Source organism: Leucoraja erinacea, chromosome 1 (assembly GCF_028641065.1).
Source record: "Leucoraja erinacea ecotype New England chromosome 1, Leri_hhj_1, whole genome shotgun sequence".
NCBI classification, from domain to species: domain Eukaryota; kingdom Metazoa; phylum Chordata; class Chondrichthyes; order Rajiformes; family Rajidae; genus Leucoraja; species Leucoraja erinaceus.
This window is the reverse complement of record NC_073377.1, coordinates 109,433,425-109,453,430: the sequence shown is the minus strand read 5'-3', so window position 1 is coordinate 109,453,430 and position 20,006 is coordinate 109,433,425. Positions and strand designations below refer to the sequence as shown.

At 43.4% G+C, this 20,006-nt stretch overlaps 1 protein-coding gene across 2 annotated transcripts in view; it reads left to right on the top strand.

The window, feature by feature from the left end:
- The window catches only part of metap1 (methionyl aminopeptidase 1), a 53,121-nt gene that overhangs the window by 14,865 nt on the left and 18,250 nt on the right, over positions 1-20,006 (top strand). For both annotated transcript variants that reach the window (XM_055641260.1, XM_055641267.1), the window contains exons 2-6: positions 882-933; positions 3,242-3,351; positions 7,149-7,209; positions 14,308-14,399; positions 16,659-16,742. In XM_055641260.1, coding sequence (XP_055497235.1) covers positions 882-933; positions 3,242-3,351; positions 7,149-7,209; positions 14,308-14,399; positions 16,659-16,742 — 399 coding nt within the window. The remainder of the gene's footprint in view (positions 1-881; positions 934-3,241; positions 3,352-7,148; positions 7,210-14,307; positions 14,400-16,658; positions 16,743-20,006) is intronic.

Below are 20,006 nucleotides of genomic sequence, written 5' to 3'. Positions count from 1 at the left end.
TGGCCTTTATTAAAATCGGATAATGTGCACTTTAATCACATGTGATTTTTTTCTATTACAAATCTCAAATTGAGGCAAATAAATACCTGATGGGTCTTTGTCCCAAACATTATGGAGGGCGCTGTAGCTTTGCAGCATTGGTAGCATTACAGTTCCAGAGCAAAAGTCCAATGTCTGCAATGAGGTTGCTTGGAAGATTGGGACCACACCTTAGCTCATGAATGGACCCTTCAGAGGTCTGATAACAGCAGGAAAACAGCAGGAAATCATGCTTTCAAGCTTTTGTATCTTCTACATGACAGAAGAAAGGAGAAGGGGAAATAACCACGGTGGAAAAGGTTCTTGATTATGTTGGTACACAAAATTGCTGGAGAAACTCAGCGGGTGCAGCAGCATCTATGGAGCGAAGGAAATCGGCGACGTTTCGGGCCAAAACCCTTCTTCAGACCAGCATCTGCAGTTCCTTCTTGATTATGTTGGCTGCTTTCCCAAGGCAATGTGAAGTGCACAACTTCGACCCAACTCATCCATGCCAACCAAGATGCCCCATCTAAGTTAGTCCCATTTGGCCCATATCCCTCTAAGCCTTTACTTTCCACATACCTGCCCAAGTGTTCTTTAAAATGCTGCTATAATATTTCCCTCAACTACTTCCTCTGGAAGCTCATTCCATATACCCACCACCCTCTGAGTGAAATGGTTGTCCTTCAGGCTTGTATGAAATTTTGCCCCTTAAACATATTTCCTTTTGTTTTTGAATTCCCTTACCCCGGGTAAAAGACCATGTTTCCATTGTATTTCAAATTCTGACTGTATTGTACCTGTAACTTTTTCTCTTGTACATTCGTGTTAAATTGAACTTTCTTTGTCAATTTTTTCAGGAGTGCTTCAAAGGAAGTTGGTCAACTCATAAGCTGCTTCATAAGAAAGCCAGTAAGTATTTTACAGTGTGAGCCCACAACTAACATAAGATAATGTATAATTCTGTGTAGAATGTTTAGTTTATTATTTTCAGGTATACCAAGATATAGTGGAAAACTTGTTCACTATACATTATCCAAGTCAATAGATCCTCTTCTGGAATGTTCCAGCGCCAACTTGTAACTTCCAAGTCTCTTAAAAATCCAATTGTGGCCTAAAGAGATATGCAATTTCTTTTAAGGTCTGGAGTCCAGGTGACACTGGATCAATCACGTGAGGTTGGCCTGGCCCAGCGTGATGCCATCAGCTCCTTCTACTGTTGCTCAATGCAGCAAAGGAACAGAACAGGACCTTCGGCCCACAATGTCAATGCCGAACATGATGTTAAGTTGAACTAATATTCTATGCCTGTACAAGGTCCATATTCCTCCATACCCTGCATATCCATGTTCCAATCTAAATGCCACAAACACCATAATTGTATCTGGGTCCACCACCACCCCTGGCAATGCATTCTCGGCATCCACCACACTCTGTGTAAGAAAAATAAACTTGCCCTGCACATCTCCTTTAAACTTTCATCGTCTGACTAAAACTATGCCCTCTTGCCTTTGACATTTCCACTCTAGGAAATAGATTCTGAACCTATCTATGCCTCATAAATCTATATACTTTATCAGATCTTCATTCAATTTCCGACAATCTAAGAGACAAATCCAAGTTGATCCAACCTCTAATCGCTAATATCCTCTAATCTAAGCAGCATTCTGGTAGGTATTTTCTGTACCCAATCGACCATCACTTTGCCTTCACATATGCAGCTTGACCCACTGAGGTCTTCCAACACTTTTTTACACCAGATACCAGCATCTGATTTGTATTTCCAAGTGTGGTGTGAATAGGCTTGAGGTACATTTTTAGGTGACATGCTTGAAAAATCTTTTTTTTTTCATGCTTCCAGCTATACCTGAAATAGAAAGTTTTCCATTTCCTCAGCAGCCGTTTATTCTTCTCAATTGCATTGCTATTCTTAAAATCTTTGATCTTATCAGCACAATCGCCTCCTTAAAAATTCCATTTCAATCAGTTGTGCCTTCTGTCGTATAACCAGACTTAGCTTCTGTAGTATTTGTTGCTGCTCTAATTTATAATGCAGATATTTAGTGAGCAACAAAAGCAAGCTTTATTTTCCATTTCTTACCAACATTGTCAGGTTAAACATCAGTGCCTTTTAGGGGGAAAAAAATCAAAAGTGCTGGAGGGTCAGGCAGCATCTGTGGACATCAATGATGAGTCTCACCCCAGTCTTTCCCTCTTCTCCCCTCTCCCATCAGGCAAGAGATACAGAAGTGTGAAAATGCACACCTCCAGATTCGTCCCAGCCTATCAGGCAACTGAACCATCCCATCAACAACTATAGAACGCTCCTGAGCTACTATCTGCCTCACTGGAGACCCTCGGACTATCTTTAATCGGACTTTCTGAACTTTATCTTGCACTAAACGTATTCCCTTTATCCTGTTTCTGTACACTGGATGGCTCAATTGTAATAATGTATTGTCTTTCCGCTGACTGGTTAGCTCGCAACAAAACCTTTTCACTATACCTTGGTACACATGACAATAAACTAAACTAAACTGTGGAGGGAATGGACAGATGACGTTTTGGGTCAGGATCCTTCTTCAAACTGATTGGATGGGGATCGGGGGGGGGGGGGGGGCAGGGGAGAGGGGGGAGAAAGCTTAAAAAGAAGTGGTGGTGAGCAAAGTCTGGCAAGTGTTAGGTGGGATGGGGATGGGGGGGGTGATTTGCAGATGGGTGGAGTAAGTGACGAAGACCAGAGGTGAAAGGAAACAAAAGGGTGTCAGCTAAGGAGAGAAGTGGGTTGAAATGTAAAACCGCAGGGAGGAACTTAAGTGGAAGGGGAGAGAGAAAAGAGGAGGGCAAAGGGGAAATTAGGGACTCGGGGATGGGAGAGGAACGTACAAAGGAGGGGAAAGGAGTAGGATGACTGGGTATGGTGGGAGAACTGTGTACGCACCAGGATGTGGGGAGGCACAGGAAAGAAAGTTGGAGTAGGAAGGGTAACTTGAAATTGTTCAAACTATAGTGTTGCAGCTACCCAAGTGGAAATTATACCATGTTGTGAGAAAAGTGTAATAGCTGAGAATTGTTTGCTTTTTTAAAAAAGTCACTTTGCAGCTAAAATTACTGCTTTAATTAAACCAATTAAAGAAAATTAATGTAGTAAATGATTCTAGAACACTGTTTCAAGAATTGCAGCATCGGTCACTAAATTGTAACTTGCTTTTCCCTTCAGAAAATGAAAAGTCTAACGAAGAATCTTTTAAGTCTGAGAAAGGTGAAATGAATACAGATCCCTGGCCTGGGTATCGATACACAGGAAAACTAAGACCGCACTATCCTTTGGTATGTTGATTACTGGCTTTATATTCATTCATATAAAACAAGCTGAAAGGAGCATTTGTTGAACAATTGGTTCCTCAAAGTGGATGATGTGCAAGTTAAGTGGATAATATACAGGACACTGATTCTTTGGAATTTGAGTATCATTGAAGGAGTGCATTTGGTGCATTGTTGCTTTTGCTGGCTCTAGGCAAGAATTGTCACAACTTTCCATTTTCATATGCTCGAGTAACAAAATTATTTATGGAATCTTTCCATGTGTGCCATTCAACGGAAAACTGCAGAAATCTCTAACTAGAAAACAGGCCATTCTTCCCACTTGATTCATGCTTGCACTGATGTTCTACTTTGTATCTCATAGAAACATAGAAAAATAGAAAATAGGTGCAGGAGGAGGCCATTTGGCCCTTCGTGCCAGCACCGCCATTCATTGTGATCATGGCTGATCGTCCCCAATCAATAACCCGTGCCTGCCTTCTCCCCATATCCCTTGATTCCACCAGCCCCTAGAGCTCTATCTAACTCTCTCTTCAATCCATCTGGTGATTTGGCCTCCACTGCCCTCTGTGGCAAGGAATTCCACAAATTCCCAACTCTCTGGGTGAAAAAGTGTTTTCTCACCTCAGTCTTAAATGGCCTCCCCTTTATTCTAAGACTGTGGCCCCTGGTTCTGGACTCGCCCAACATCGTCTCAACTACTCGTCACCCTTGATGACCTTCCTCAAATGCACATCTAAACTCTATTGTTGTAGCATATTCCACAGTCTTGTTACTCTTTACATAGAGAAGCTATTTCTATCAAGAGTGTCTAGTTGTCTTATGTACCAAAATGGAACAATTAAATTCTTAATTGTTATTCTGAATATCGTGTTTGACTCTTATTAAATGACTTGTGGTTTTGCTCCTCCCCACAAGAGAAGACATTTTTCTATTTTATCGTCAGATTTTTGCAGAATCTTGGACCTAATCAGTCACTCCTCAGCAGTTACTTTAGAAGCTAGAAAAAAATAGCTTGTCTCTAATGATAACCACACATTTCTGCAAACCTTCTTGTGAATCTTTATTTCACCATCTTTAGTACCACTGTTAGTGATTTATATAGAAGATAGACACAAAAAGCTGGGGTAACTCAGCGGGTCAGGCAGCATCTCTGGAGAAAAGTGATAGGTGACGTTTTGGGTCGAGCCCCTTCCTCAGACAGTCAGGGGAGTGGGAAACTAGAGATATGAACGGTACAAAGAACAAATGAATGAAAGGTATGACATTTGTACTCTGCACCTCGTGTTTCTCAGACGTATTTAGATACTAATTTTCAAGAAAGCTTATTTTCCCTGCAAGGATGTGACACCTCTGTTAAAAGTTATTTGCTAATTACAATCCTGTTCACCAGGATTATCAATGTCAACATGTAAGTTGCTGCAGATATCTGAGATATTGAATGTCTTTACCTCATCTACAAACCACCTGTTCTCTTTTATACAGATTACAAAGAGGAAATAATCCAAAACTGAATCTTGGCACACCATTGCAAGCCACTTCTCAGTGCAAAAAAAAAACATCCACTTGGTTTAGGTTTATTATTGTCACGTGTACTTGTCACGTGTGCAATAAAAAGCTTTGTTTTGCATGCTATCCAAACAGATCAGATACTATACACAAATACAATTAAGCCAAATTCAAGTACAATAGGTAAAGCAAAGTGATAGATACCGAGTGCAGAATATAGGTCTCAGCATTGTACCGCACCAAGTCTAATCTCCAACATATGGGGTATCCTAGCTTATGGAAGGACCATTCGAAGCCTGATTACAGAAGGGAAGAAGTTGTTCCTGAGTCTGGTGGTGTGCTCTTTCATGTTTCTCTATCTTCTGATAATGGGAGTGGGGAGAAGAAGGAGCGAGCAAGGTGGGACTAATCTTTGATTATGTTGGCTGCTTTTCCGAGGCATGAAGTGTAGATGGAGTCAATGATGGGGAGTTTGGTCTGTCTGATGGATTGGGCTTTATTCACAACTCTGCAATTTCTTGCAATCTTGGGCAGATCTGCTCCCTAACCAAGTTGTGATGCAACCTGACAGTATGTTTTCTTTGATGCTTCTGTAGAAGTTTGTAAGAGTCAGTGGAGACATGTCTAAATTCCTCCAGTCTCCTGAGGAAGTAGAGGTGCTGGTGTGCCTTCTTGGCTATCGCATCAGTGTGGTTGTTTCATGATAGATTGTTGACAACATTTAAGCCAAGGAACATTGTCACGTTGACATCATTGATGCTGTTCCACGCCTCCTGAAGTTGATAGCTAGCTGCTTTGTCCTGCTGACATTGAGGGAGAAGTTGTTTTCCTGACACCATGTTATTAAGTTCTCTATCTCCTTGCCATACTCCGTATTATCACTGTTCATGATCCGGCTTATCACAGTGGTATCATCTCCAAACTTGTAGATGGAGTTAGAGTCATGAGTGTATAGCAAGGGCCTGGAAACCTCCTTGTGGGGAATCTGTGTTGAAAACCACTAGAACCCATCCTGTGAATCAATTTAACTCCCATTCCAGCACTTTTTGTTTTATTTCTGCTACCTTCTATCTTGTTACTAAACTTCCTGACTGGTACTTTATTGATTTGTGTTCTGAAAGTTCATATATTTAATATCTATTGCTTTACCCTCAACCTTCCTTACAAATTGAGCAATTTAATCAATTTTTTGGTCGTGGTTTAGTTTTTTAACAAATCCAACAAGACTGTTCTTGAATCAATCATGTTTTTCCAATTTAATTATCTTTTTGTTTCACTGATAAGAACATCTAACAACTGTCCTGCGATCAATGTTTGCCGGATACTGTTGAATTGCTGCTCCTGAACAGTGGCATAATATTGATGGTCCTCAATTAATACTGTATTCATTAGGGGATTGAAAGAGTGCAAACATTGTGTTTGTACTTTCTTTATACAGGGAACCTGCATTCTGTCTGAAGAGACAAAGAACTGTAGACGCTGGTTTATAACAAAAAGACACAAAGTTTTGGAGTAGCAGAGTGGGTCTGGCAGGATATCTGGGAAATATGGATATGTGATGTTTTAGATCGAGACCCTTCTTCAGACTGTAGAACGGTCCCGACCCGAAACGTCACCTATCCATGTTCTCCAGAGATGCTGCCTGACTCACTGAGTTACTCCAACACTTTGTGGCTCTTTATGCAATCTGTTTAGAAAGGGCACACTGCAAACATTCAGTGTTTACTTTTAGAATGACTTACCTATCTAGAATAATAGAATGATGGAAGGTTTTCAACTCAGAAGGAGGCTATTTGGCCCATTGTGTTATTTTCCAGCTGGAAAAGAATAACACAGCTCAATCCCACCTCCCAAGAATGCTCTGCAGTTTTGTAGTTCACATCCTATACACACATCCCAATACATTTAATGCGATCAGAATTTTCACATTTATCATCCTTTTGGAGTTAGAGGCCACTGCCAACTCGGATGAAAAATAAATTTCTCTCATCTCCCTGTCTATTCTTTGAACAATTTTTTTGAATTTTTGTCCTTAGATTCTATGTGTAACAAAAAAAAGCACAAAGTGCTGGAGTAAATCAGCAGGTTAGGCAGCATCCCTGGAGAAGATAGATAGGTGACATTTCAGGTCAGGACCCTTTTCAGACTCAGTGTAACTTTAAGTATATATTCCCATGTTCTGGATGGCTTTTCAAACTTGACAAAAAGGAGAAAATGTAATAATATCTACTATATTTGCAAGCATATTTTGAAATTGTTAGAACCTCTAATGTTTTGTATTTTATTCTTCATAGACTGCCATGAGGGCTGTTCCGAGTTATATCCAGGGACCTGATTATGCTGATCATCCATTAGGTATCCTAATATTCACTTGCAACTAACATAAATTGAAATGTATATAACTTGAGGCTTTACTTTAACTGAAACCTACAGTTTGGTGTTCATAGTTGTTTGATGCCCTTCACTTCGAATTCACTTTGGAGTTTTTCTCACCAGTGATTGGAGCATAAGGTTTTGTGTATAATGATTCAATAACTACAATACATTTGGTGTTTGTTCAGTTGATGAAGAGACGAGGATGAAAATTGTAAAGGAAACACAGAGAATTGGGAAATACGCATGCTGGGAAAATGGGGCAAATAAAAAAACTGCTGGAAGAAGTCAATGGCTCAGCAGCATCTGTGGAGGTAAAGGGATGATGATGCAGGATCCTGACCTAAAAACATCAACTATCCCTTTTCCTGCAAAAATGCTTCCTAACTCGCTTAGTGCTACCAGCAATTTGTTGCTGAATTTTGTAGTGAATCAGTATGTGTTGGGTGAGATTCCACGTGGTCTATATTCACTTGAAAACATGAGATTCCAGTTGTTTGTGACATATTCAAAGGAATTGGATGTAAATGTAGATGGTTGATAAGTTTATAGATGACACTAAATAGGTGAAGTCACGGACTTCACCTATTTAGGAAGTCTGTCAAATAGATTAGTTACAGAAATGGGCAGAGAATTGGCAGATGGAATATCAAACAAATGTGAGTTGTAACTGTTTGGAAGGACAAATATAAGGGGAAAGTATACAGTTAGTGAATGGCAAGAGCCCTAACAGCATTGATGTGCAGAGGGATCTTGAGGTCCAAGCCCACAGCTCACCGTAAGTGGCAACATAAGTAGAAAGAATGGTAGGGCAATTGGTATGCTTGCCTTGATCAGTCAGGGGTCAGGAAGACATATTGCAGCTTTATAGGACTTTGGTTAGTGAGTATAGTGTGGACTTTGTGTCGCTCCATTACAGGAAGGACGCAGGGGCTTAAGAGAGTGTGAAGAAGAGGTTTACCAGAATGCTACCTGGATTAGAGGGTATTAACTATAGGGAGACATGGGACCAACTTTCTTGAGCATCAGATGTTGACACGGAGACCTGATAGAAGTATATAAAATGATGAGAGGCGTGGATGGTGTAGACAGTCAAAACCTTTCTCTCAGGTTGAAAACGTCCAACACTGGAGGGCAGAGCTTTAAAGGAGATGTGTCAGACAAGTTTTTTTACACAGAGGGTGGTGGATGCCTGGAACATGCTGCCAGTGGTGGTGATGGAGGAAGATACAATAGATTACATTAAAGAGGCTTTTGGATAGGCACATGGATATGCAGGGAACTGAGGAATATGGATCCTGCATAGGCAGAGGAGGTTAGTTTAAATTTGCATCGTGTTTGGCACGGACATTGTGGGCTGAGGGGCCTGCTCCTGGCTCTACAGTTTTACATATGTTATGCTTTCACCCTACATCTTGCCCTATAAGCATAATCTTTTTATACCTTTAACCTCATCAAGCTTCTCTTTAAATGCATCTTTGCTATTTGATTCAAAGCAAGTTCCATATTCATCCTGCTCTTTGGGAAAAGGTGTTTTAAATTCCTGTAAAATGAAGTGTTATTATTATACTTGTGATCTATAGTTCTGGTCTTCCCAAGTTGTTGGTATGTTTATTTGTCCAACATGTTGAACCCCTTTAGACTTTAGAGATACAGTGCGGAAACAGGCCCTTCGGTCCACCGAGTCCGCGACAGCCAGCAATCACCCTGTACACTAGCACTATCCTACACAGTAGGGACAACTTCCATTTTTTTTTTCCCGAAGCCAAATTCACCTACAAACCTGTACACCTTTGGGAGGAAATTGGAGCACTCCTAGAAAACTCACACAGTCACAGGGAGAACGTACAAACTCCATTGAACATCTGAATCCCTTAGCATTTAAAATGAGGTAAAATGACCTTGCCCATTGCATATAACCAAGGAAGTGTAGGCCACTCACCCTTCAAACCTGCTCTATCTATCTGACTACCTCTGACGATAACCTCAATTCCACATCCATCTGCCTTCTGATAATCTATCACCCGTTGTCGTTATCTATCATGGCCTTAGACTTTGCCTACACTGCCATTTGAGGAAGAAAGTTCCAAGGACATTTAAAAGACAGGTACACAGATAGAAAGGCTTAGAGGGATGTGAACCAAACATGGGCCTTGATGAAATGGGGCATCTTGGTCAGCATGGACGAGTTGGGCCAAAGGGCCTGTTTCTGTGCTGTATGACGGCACAAGAAGACACAGTGGCACGGCGGTAGTTGTTGCCTTACAACGCCAAAGACCTGCCTAATCCTCACTAAGGGTGCTGTTTGTATGGAGTTTGTACATTCTCCCTGTGACCGCGTGGATTTTCTCTGGGTTTGTAGGTTAATTGGCTTTGGTAAATTGTTAAATTGTCACTAGTGTGTGTAGGTTAGTGTACAGGGTGATCGCTGGTCAGTGCAGACTCGTGGGCCAAAGGGCCTGTTTCTGCGCTGCATCTCTAAAGCCTAAAGAGGAAACATTTCTCCAGATCGTCCCCGTTACTCCAAGAACCTCTCTCTCACTCTTCCAAATTTAAAGGGATATAAACCTAGTCTTTCCACTCTTTCCTCGTAAAAGAACCGTCCAATTTCAATTACAGTGCCCTCCATAATGTTTGGGACAAAGACCCATCATTTATTTATTTGTCTCTGTACTCCAGAATTTGTAATAGAAAAAATCACATGTGATTAAAATGCACATTGTCAGATTTTAATAAAGGCCATTGTTAAACATTTTGGTTTCAACATGTAGAAATTACAGCTGTGTTTATACATAGTCCTCCCCATTACAGGGCACCATAAATAGAATCCCAAATTTCCTGGAATTTGATGGTACAGGTGCACAACCTTTTATCCGAAAGCCTTGGGACCAGACGCTTTTCGTAATTCGGAATTTTTCGGCTTTCGGATTGGAAGATTTTTAGCGTAGATTTTAACGGCTGGCTCAGTGGTAGAGTGCTCGGCTCGTATCCGCAAGGTCGCGAATTTGCGCCTCGATCCCGGCAGTTACTCGATCGCGAGTTTGAGTCTTCAATGTAGTTTTTTCTTGCAGAATAGGAGAGAATAGGGAGGGTTAGGCTGGGATCATTCTCTGCGAGATAATCTTAGTGCGGGAGACAAGTATAGGAGAGGTGTACTGACTGTGTGGGCAGAACTTTGGAAGTGATTGCCCACCATTCTCAAAAGCCGCTGTGTCTCCCTATCCCTCCAACTCCAGAGGAATCCGCTCCCCGATGGGCCGCTACGGCGACAAGTGGCAGTTCGCCCACAGCCCGAGCTGCGCCACCCCAAGAACAAGACGTACCTTGCACACCATCAGCTTCTGCCCCTACGGGGAGCGTGTTCCTCTGGAGTTGGAGCGGGGCTGGGCTGGAGTTGCTGATCTGGGATCTCCGTGCTTGCAGTGGGCCTGGGGGTCGGTGTCCCGATGAGGGGGCGCAGCTCGGGCTGTGGGCGAACTGCCACTTGTCGCCGTAGCGGCCCATCGGGGAGCGGCTTCTGGTGGTCCTGACGTCTTCGGCCACCACCCTGTACAGGAGCTGAGACTGGGAACTGTACCACCCTTGCAGGTGAGCAGGAGAGTGGGGTTGTTTGCAGTTGCAGAGGGAGGGGGCAAGGGCGGTACAGTTCCCAGTCTCAGCTCCTGTCCAGGGTGGTGGCCGGAGACGTCAGGACCAACAAGAACCCGCTCCCCGATGGGCCGCTACAGCGACAAGTGGCAGTTCGCCCACAGCCCGAGCTGCGCCCCCTCATCCGCAACCCGGGTTCCTCTGGAGTTGGAGCGGGGCTGGGCTAGAGTTGCTGCTGGCTGTGAGTCTCCAGGATCTCCGTGCTTGCAGTCGGTGTCCCGTTGGTCCTGATGTCTCCGGCCACCGCCCCGGACAGGAGCTGAGACTGGGAACTGTACCGCCCTTGCCCCCTCCCTCTGCAACTGCAAACAACCCCACTCTCCTGCTCACCTGCAAGGGCGGTACAGTTCCCAGTCTCAGCTCCTGTACAGGGGGGTGGCCGGAGACGTCACAGCCCGAGCTGCGCCCCCTCATCTGCAACCCCAAGAACAAGACGCATCTGGCACACCATCAGCTTCTGTCCCTACGGGAAGCGTGTTCCTCTGGAGTTGGAACGGGGCTGGGCTGGTGCTGGCTGTGGGTCTCTGGGGTCTCCGTGCTTGCAGTGGGCCTGGGGGTCGGTGTCCCGTTGGTCCTGACGTCTCCGGTGACTGGCACTGACCTGTTGGCTGGCATCGCCGACGTGCAGACAGTGCAAAGCCCCCGCGCCGGTGCAATGGGAGAGGGGAGGGAAGGGGTCACACACATGGCTGGGAAGCAGAGGGGTGTAGGTGGGGTGAAACTGAAGGGAGTGACAATCTGCTGCTGCCTGCCAGTTAAAACGTTCCCACGCAAGACTCACGATACACTGTGTATTGTGAGTCTACCGTGGGAACTTTTTAACTCAGCGGGCAGGCAGCAGCAGATTGTCAATTATTAACCCTCCCGCGCAATATACCCTCACCTCTTTTATGAATGTGGATTTAGTTCCCCTTTCTTCGAGGACCGACCGGAGGTTCCGCTGTCACCTCTGCGGGCCGCCCTCGGTGAACGTTTTCAAGGACCTTTCTTCAAGGACTGAAAAAATGTCCGCTATTCGGAGCTTTTCGTTATTTGGATCTTCGGATAAAAGGTTGTGCACCTGTATTTCCTGAAATTTTCAAAAATGCTTCCTGCGTGCTATTTATTATTGGGTTTTTTTCACGGGAACACGTTACCTATACAAAGAAGAACCAGGCAAAACAGATGTGTGTAACTACACCATATCTGCCTGCTTCTGTTACTCACTTTTACAGTGTCATGCAAGGCAGCTTTCGTTGCCTCCAACAGCTTTCGTTGTCTTCGTTTTTACATCCTGCTCTCATGTGTCTCTGCTCTCTGCTCTCTGCTCTCTGCTCTCTGCTCTCTCCCTCTCCCTCTCCCTCTCCCTCTCCCTCTCCCTCTCCCTCTCCCTCTCCCTCTCCCTCTCCCTCTCCCTCTCCCTCTCCCTCTCCCTCTCCCTCTCCCTCTCCCTCCCTCTCCCTCTCCCTCTCCCGGAACTCAAAGGGGTGAGACATGCAAGGATTGCATGAGGCTGCCTCACCCGCTGAGTTTCTCCCGCATTTTTGTCTACCTCTGTGAACATGTGATTTGATGCCTGCCATCTGGGTGGGACGGGGATGGGATCCATGTGTACATATGATAGAATGGCCCGCCATCCGCTCACAGACATGCGTCCAGGCCCCTATGCAGAACAAGGTTGCCGACCCCTGGTTTAAACCTTTAAGCACCAAACCGGCAGTGCTGTGTGTGTTACCTTTACACCCTTTCGTGGGTTGGATGCGGAAATTTCCCGAAATTATTCAATTTCCCTAAAATTACCCGAAAACAGCCAGTTTCCCGAATTTTGGGTAATTTCCTTCAAACAGTGTGCAGTGTAGCCTCTATTTCTGTTCATGAAGTTTTCTGCGGACAGTGGTCATTGACAAATCCTGACTCCTGTAGTGTTTCTGATCTGTCAGACAGGCGTTTGGGGATTTTTCTTTATTATAGAGAGAATTCTTCCGTCATCAGCTGTGGAGGTCTTCCTTGGCCTGCCAGTCCCTTTACGTTTACTAAGCTCACCAGTGCTCTCTTCTTAATGATGTTCAAAACAGTTGATTTTGGTAAGCTTAAGGTTTGGCTGATGTCTTAAACAGTTTTATTCTTGTTACTCATTCTCATAATGGCTTATTTGACTTTCATTGGCACAACTTTGGTCCTCGTTGATAAACAGCAATCAAAGTTTCCAAAGGTGGGAAAGACGAGAGGAAAGACTACGTGCTCCCTTATACCTGCGTTAAGGAGGCATTTAAACACACCTGAGCAATTACAAACACCTGTGAAGCCGTGTGTTGCAAACATTATGGTGCCTGGAAATGGGGGGACAATGTATAAACACAGCTGTAATTTTTACATGGTGAATCCAAAATGTGCAAAAATGCCCTTTAATAAAATTTGATAAAGTGCACTTTAACCACATGTGATTTTTTCTATTACAAATCTCAAATTGTGGCATGCAGAGGCAAATAAATAAATGACGGTCTTTGTCCCAAACATTATGGAGGGCACTGTATTTCAGAGGTTCTGACAGAAAGTCTTGAACTTGAAACATTAACTCCGCTTCTTTTTTCCCACAGATGCTACCTGACCAGCTGAGTATTTCCAGCATTTACTGTTTTTGTTCCATGCTATTGTACTGAGTTCCACAGGCAATAAATGTATTCGCTTTCCCCACTTTTTCTGTACCTAAATACCAGCATTTACAAATCATGCATTAGGTCACCTGAATATAGAACAGGCCCTTCAGCCCACAATGTCTGTGCAGAACATGATGTCAAGGCCATCCCTTATCTACCTGTATATAATCCATATCCTTCCATTTCCTGCATTTCCATATCCCTATACAAAAGTATTTTAAATGCCATTAATGTATCTGCTTCAACCACCTGGCAGTACATTCCAGGCCCCCACCACCCACTGTGTAAAAAAAATAATGCCCTGCACATCTCCTTTAAACTTTGCAGCTCTCATCTTAAAATATATCTGTATCCCAGAGCTCAGCGTTTTGTCACTTCTGCGCAATGTTTAATAACAATTATAACATCTAGTGACATCATTCATAAGTTACAGGAGCTGAATTCAGCCATTCGGCCCATCAAGTCTACTCCGCCATTCAGTCATGGCTGATCTTTCTGTCCCTCTCAACCCCATCATTGTAAGTCAGTTTTGCACCTTCCTTGTGCCTCTATGTTATATTTATAATATGGACAGTGCACGGTTATCCACAGTAGTACATACAACAATTCTATTTTTAAATTCTAAAGCGCTAGATATTAAACCAATGCTTTTTTTACGTGGCCTTGGCAATGGGTTTGAAAATAGTTTTTTAATCTTTCCACCCAGCCTGATATTGGACACTATTTAGGCTAGTGACATCATGAAAGGGATTCTATCGCAATAGCATGATAATTTACCTTCCCTCTCTCTTCCAAGGTGTTTCTGAATCCGAACAGTCCTTAAAAGGAACATCCCAAATCAAAATTCTGCCTCCAGAAGACATAGAAGCAATGCGTCTAGTATGTCGAGTAAGTTGTGACGCTTCATTTTGTCTTATAAGACGCGGGAATCAGAACGATGCACTGCGTTTTCGGCCCTGCCATATAATCATAATAGATTTACATATAGTTACTGTGAAATGGAATCCTCCATTTGAGTTCACTGAATACTTCAATGCTAATATTCCTGAGACTGCACCATGAAGGGTTACAAAGGACTTTAACCAAAGTATGGCAAACGCGCTATAATGAACATTACTAGTATAACTACATGGAATTACAGATAGACTTTAGACACACAGAGCGGAATCAGGACCTTTGGCCCACTAACTCCACGCCGACCCGCGATCACTCCGTAGGCTAACACTGTACTGCACACTAGGGACACTTTATAATTTTACAAAAGCCTATTAACCGACAAACCTGTTTGTCTTGTGGGAAGTGTGGGAAGAAACTGGAGCACCTGGATGTTGAGTGAATCAAACGTACTCACTGATCTGGTACAACAGTATTTATTGTGTAATGCATACACCACACTACAGCATGTTACTTCTGCTGTACAGCAGCACTGACTGGCAGCACATGTCGGGTTGCGATAATATGAATAGTCTGGTAGTAGGCGGAGCGTATAATAATAAAGCACTACATTGGTTAGTAAGTAAAGTAACCGATCTACACCGGATAAACCCCTTGCAGTCACAGGGAGAATGTACAAACTCTGTACAGACAACACCTGTGGTCAGGATGGAATGCAGGTCTTTGGCGCTGTAAGGCAGCAACTCTACTGCTGGAACACCATGCCGTTCTCAATGCTAGAATCTTGAATAAAACACAATGTGCAGGAATAACTCAGCAGGTCAGACAGCATCTTTAGACATGGATTAGCAACATTTTGGGTCAGGATTAGTATGAATCAGTCTGAAGGAGGTTCTCAACCCAAAACGTCACAAACCTATGTCCTCCATAGATGCTGCCTGGCCCGCTAAGTTACTTCAGCACTTTGCGTTTTAATCAATGAGCATTACTATTGAGCAATTTTTTTTGGCAGCTTTAACATTCTGATGTTAAAACATCAACAATATACTTAGAGAAATGTATAAAATTATGAGAGGCATAGATATCTAGACAGTCAGAATCTTTTTCCTAGAGTAGAAATGTCAAAGGACATAGCTTTGAGGTGATAGGGGCAAAGTTTAAAGGAGATTTGCAGGGCACAGGCTGTGGAGGGTGCCTGGAACGCGCTGCCCGGGGTGGTGGTGACCGGCAACAGTGGCGTTTAAGAGGCTTTTAATTGAGCACAATTGAGGAAGAAGCAGAGACTAGGCTGTGGGAGAGCTGGGAAGGAGGGAGAAAGCAAGGACTACCTGAAACTGGAGAAGTCAATGTTCATATCGCTGGAGTGTAAACTACCCAAGCGAAATATGAGGCGCTGCTCCTGTCAAAGTAGTAAGTTTAAAGGGGGAGGGAGAAGTTTGGTCAAAGTACTTTTGGGAGGGACTTCACAGGGTTATGCCGGTGTTAGAAACCTAATTTCATGATGCTCAAGAAAGCTCATATTCTTGAATGTCCAAACTTGGTGTTGATTTTGTTACCAAATCACAACCCAGTCTTTGAGTCTACTGCAATCGTGTATCAGTTATAAAGTTGCTGCTGCACTAAGCTCCCAAGTAAATCATTATTCAAAGTCATGTGAATTATTTTGATGCTGTTGCATAACCTGTTGAAAGCAAGTTAAAAGCTTAGTTTCCACCTTAGCAAGAAAAATCAGATAATATGCCACATTTGTTGTCTTTTCAAAATTATACTAAGAGGTTGAATCAATTAAACAACAAATCTTTTTCCATCAAAATGATTGATCGCTAACATGTGCTGCTGTCTCACACGCCAGAGACCCAGGTACGATCCTGACTTTGGGTATTGTCTGTGTGGAGTTTGCCTTTTCTCCCTGTGACTAAGTGGGTTTCCTGGAGGTGCTCCGGTTTCCTCTCACACATCAAAGACATGCAGGTTTTTAGATTAATTGGCCTCTGTAAATTACCCCTAGTGTGTAGGTAGTGGGTGCGAAAGTAGAAGGACATAGAACTAGTATGAACGAGTGATCGATTGTCAGCATGAACTTGATCGGCTGAAGGGCCTGTTTCCATGCTGTATCTCTAAACTAAACAAAACGTGACATTAGGCAACACTCAAGGATGTTGGTTCATATAGTGCCTTAATGCAGTTAAACATTAAAATGGCTTTCTATGGTTTTTGTGCTGCTGGAATTCACTCATTTGACTTGTGTTGCAGCTCGCTCGGGAGGTTCTAGATGTTGCTTCAATGATGGTACGACCTGGAGTCACAACTGAAGAGATTGATCGCGCTGTTCACATGGTATGGAGCTTTTATATATGGGATAAACTAACAATAGTTGAAATTAATGTGTAGGAAGGAACTGCAGATGCTGGATTACACCGAAGATAGACATAAAGCGAGTCAGGCAGCATCTCTGGAGAAAAGGAATAGGTGATGTTTCAGGTCGAGACCCTTCTTCAGACTGTCTCTGAGTCAGGGCCGAAACGTCACCTATTCCTTTTCACCAGGGATGCTGCCTGACCCATTGAGTTACTCCAGCAATTTGTGTCTATCCAACTAACTTCGGTCTGAACCCTATTAATCTCAGGACCGCTCTCTATTTGTTGGTAGGATGGTTCAGTTGCCTGATAACTGCTGGTAAAAAGCTGTCCCTGAATTTGGAGGGGTGCGTTTTCACACTTCTCCTCTTGCCTGATGGGAGAGGGAAGAAGAGCGAGTGGCGCTGCTCCCTAACCACGATGGCACTGCTCCCTAACCATGCTGTGGTGCATCCCAAATAAACTGTTAAACGTATGGAGGTTGTACGTTATCCCTGTGACGGCATGGGTTTCCTCCGGGTGCTCCGGTTTTCTCCCACATCATAAAGATGTGCAGGTTTGTAGGTTAATTGACCTCTGTAAAATTGCCCCTAATGTGTACGAGTGAATGAGAATGGGAGATAACAAAGAATTAGTGTGAACGGTTGATCGATGGAAGAGGGGAGAAAAGGGAGTGACACTCATCCTTGATTATGTTGGTGGCCTTGACGAGGGAGCGTGAAGTGAGAAATACATTTTGGAAATAAATACTTGTGTTTTCTCCCGTGCAAGTGCAAAGAAATGTAAATAACATCTTATTAATGTTTTACTCAATCTCTTGCGTACAAACAATCTTAAACCTCTCAGTGGTTGTGGCACCGCAGTTTGTAAATAGCCTGCGGTCACAATAGAAGCATGCAGAGGAACGTTCTTATCAGCAGCTGGCACAGCACTACCCACATTATACCAGTCATCATGCCGAGTGGGCAAATATCATTCACGTGAACTCCCACTTGAGCCACCAGCGAATATAATGTCTGCTTAATCTTTAATAGTAGTGTTATTCTTAAAACACCCACATTGATGCTGTGGTGTAAAGCCACAAATAATTCTAAGATGGTGATTTTGTTTTTTTCAATGATTTGAACTGAGATAGCATTACAATACTTGCATTGTTTAATACATTTGCCAATTGATCATCTGATATAGCAGTTCCCTCATCTGGTGCAGCGGGCCCCTCAGCAGAGAATGGCTTGTCATCGTTTAGTTTAGAGATACTGCATGGAAATAGGCCCTCAGCCCTCCGAGTCCATGCCGACCATCGATCAGCCTATACACTAGCTATATCCTACACACCAGGGACATTTGCAATCTTTTTTTAAACCAAAACCAACTAACTTACAAATCTATAGTTCTTTGGCGTGTGGGAGGAAACCGGAGCACCCGGGGAAAACCCACGCGGTCATGGGGAGAAAGTACAAACTCCGTACAGACGGCACTCGTAGTCAGGATCGAACCCGGGTCTCTGGCGCTGCAAAGCAGCAACTCTCCCGCTGCACCATCATGCCTTCATGGTGTAGAAACAAGGAACTACAGATACTAGTTTACAGAAAAGGACACTAAGTGCTGGAGTAACTGAGCAAGTCAAACAGCAGCATCTCTTGACAACAAGGATAGGTGACGTTTTGGGTCCTGAAAAGTCACCAATCTGTTCTTCAGAGATGCTACCTGACACGCTGAATTACCCCAACACTTTGTGTCCTCTCTTCCAGCCTGACATGGTTTTGGAAGCTTAAGGAGGGATATAGTTTAGTTTATTGTCATGTGTACCGAGGTACAATGAAAAGTTTTTGTTGCGTGCAAACCAGTCAGTGGAAAGACTATACTTGATTACAGAGTCATCTACAGTGTAGATGATGAAGTGAATAATAGTCTGAGGAGGTAGATAGTAGCTCAGCATTGCTCTCTAAGCGTGGAGTCATACATTTTGGTACTAGGAATAAAGGCATAGACTATTTTTTAAATGGGGAGAGAATTCAGAAATCGGAGGTGCAAAGGGACTTGAGAGTGCTGGTGGAGGATTCCCAAAAAATTAATTTCCAAGTTGAATTGGTAGTATGGGAGGCAAATGCAATGCTAGCATTTAAAATAGGGATATAATGCTGAGGCTTTATAAGGCACTGGTCAGACTGCATTTGGAGTATTGGGAGCAATTTTGGGCCCCAAATCTGAGGAAGGATGTGCTGGTGTTGGAGGGGTCCAGTGGATGTTTGCGTGAATGATCCCAGGAAAGTTTGGGTTAACATATGATAAGCATCTGACGGCACTGAGCGAGTCAAACGGTAATCGCTGTAGTTTAGAAGAGTGATGGAAGACCTCATTTGAACTTACCAAATAGTGAAAGGCCTTGATAGAGTGAATGTCGAGAGGATGTTTCCACTAGTGGGAGAGGCGAGGACCAGAGGGCACAGCCTCAGAATAAAAGGACATACCTTTCGAAAGGAGGTGAGGAATTTGTTTAGTCAGAGGGTGGTGAATCTGTTGAATTTATTGCCACAGACGGTTGCAGGAGGCCAAGTCAATGGGTAAGTCGGAGATTGATAGATTCTTGATTAGTACGGGTGTTGGGTTATGGGGAGAAGGCAGGAGAATGGAGTTGGGAAGGAATGATAGATCAGCCATGATAGAATGGTGGAGTAGATTTGATGGGCTGAATGGCCTAATTCTGCTCCTAGAACTTATGAACTCTAGTTGTTGATAGGATGGTTCATTTGCCTGATAACAGCTGGGAAGCAGCTGAGTCTTGGAGAGCAGACCATTGAGTCCTTCAAGTAAATGAGCTGCTATAACATTTAACTTCATTATGTTTCTAGACTGCTTGCATATGTGGTCTGATGTACGGACGTCCCCAACCCAAGCCACTTTACAAGCAAGTGTAAAGATAGATAGATATAGCAATAGAAATAGCTGTTTCATAGATGGTTCATCTGTCACCCAACATCTTCCTTTGTTTCTCTGTATATATCCGTGTCTAACAAAATAATAGCTGGTGTTTCAAATGATTCATTGAGCTGCTGTGTACATTACTTGGTGTGCTGCTGATGTTTATCCTGTTGACAAATTTGGGTGTCCGTTTCTCTATTGTGGCACCTCAGTCATTCATAGATATGAGGAATTGCTGAAGCCTACTGAGTTAATTCCCATCATCCTTACACTTCCCCCTCATCTGTATCAACCTATTAACACGCTTCTCCTCTCTTTGAGT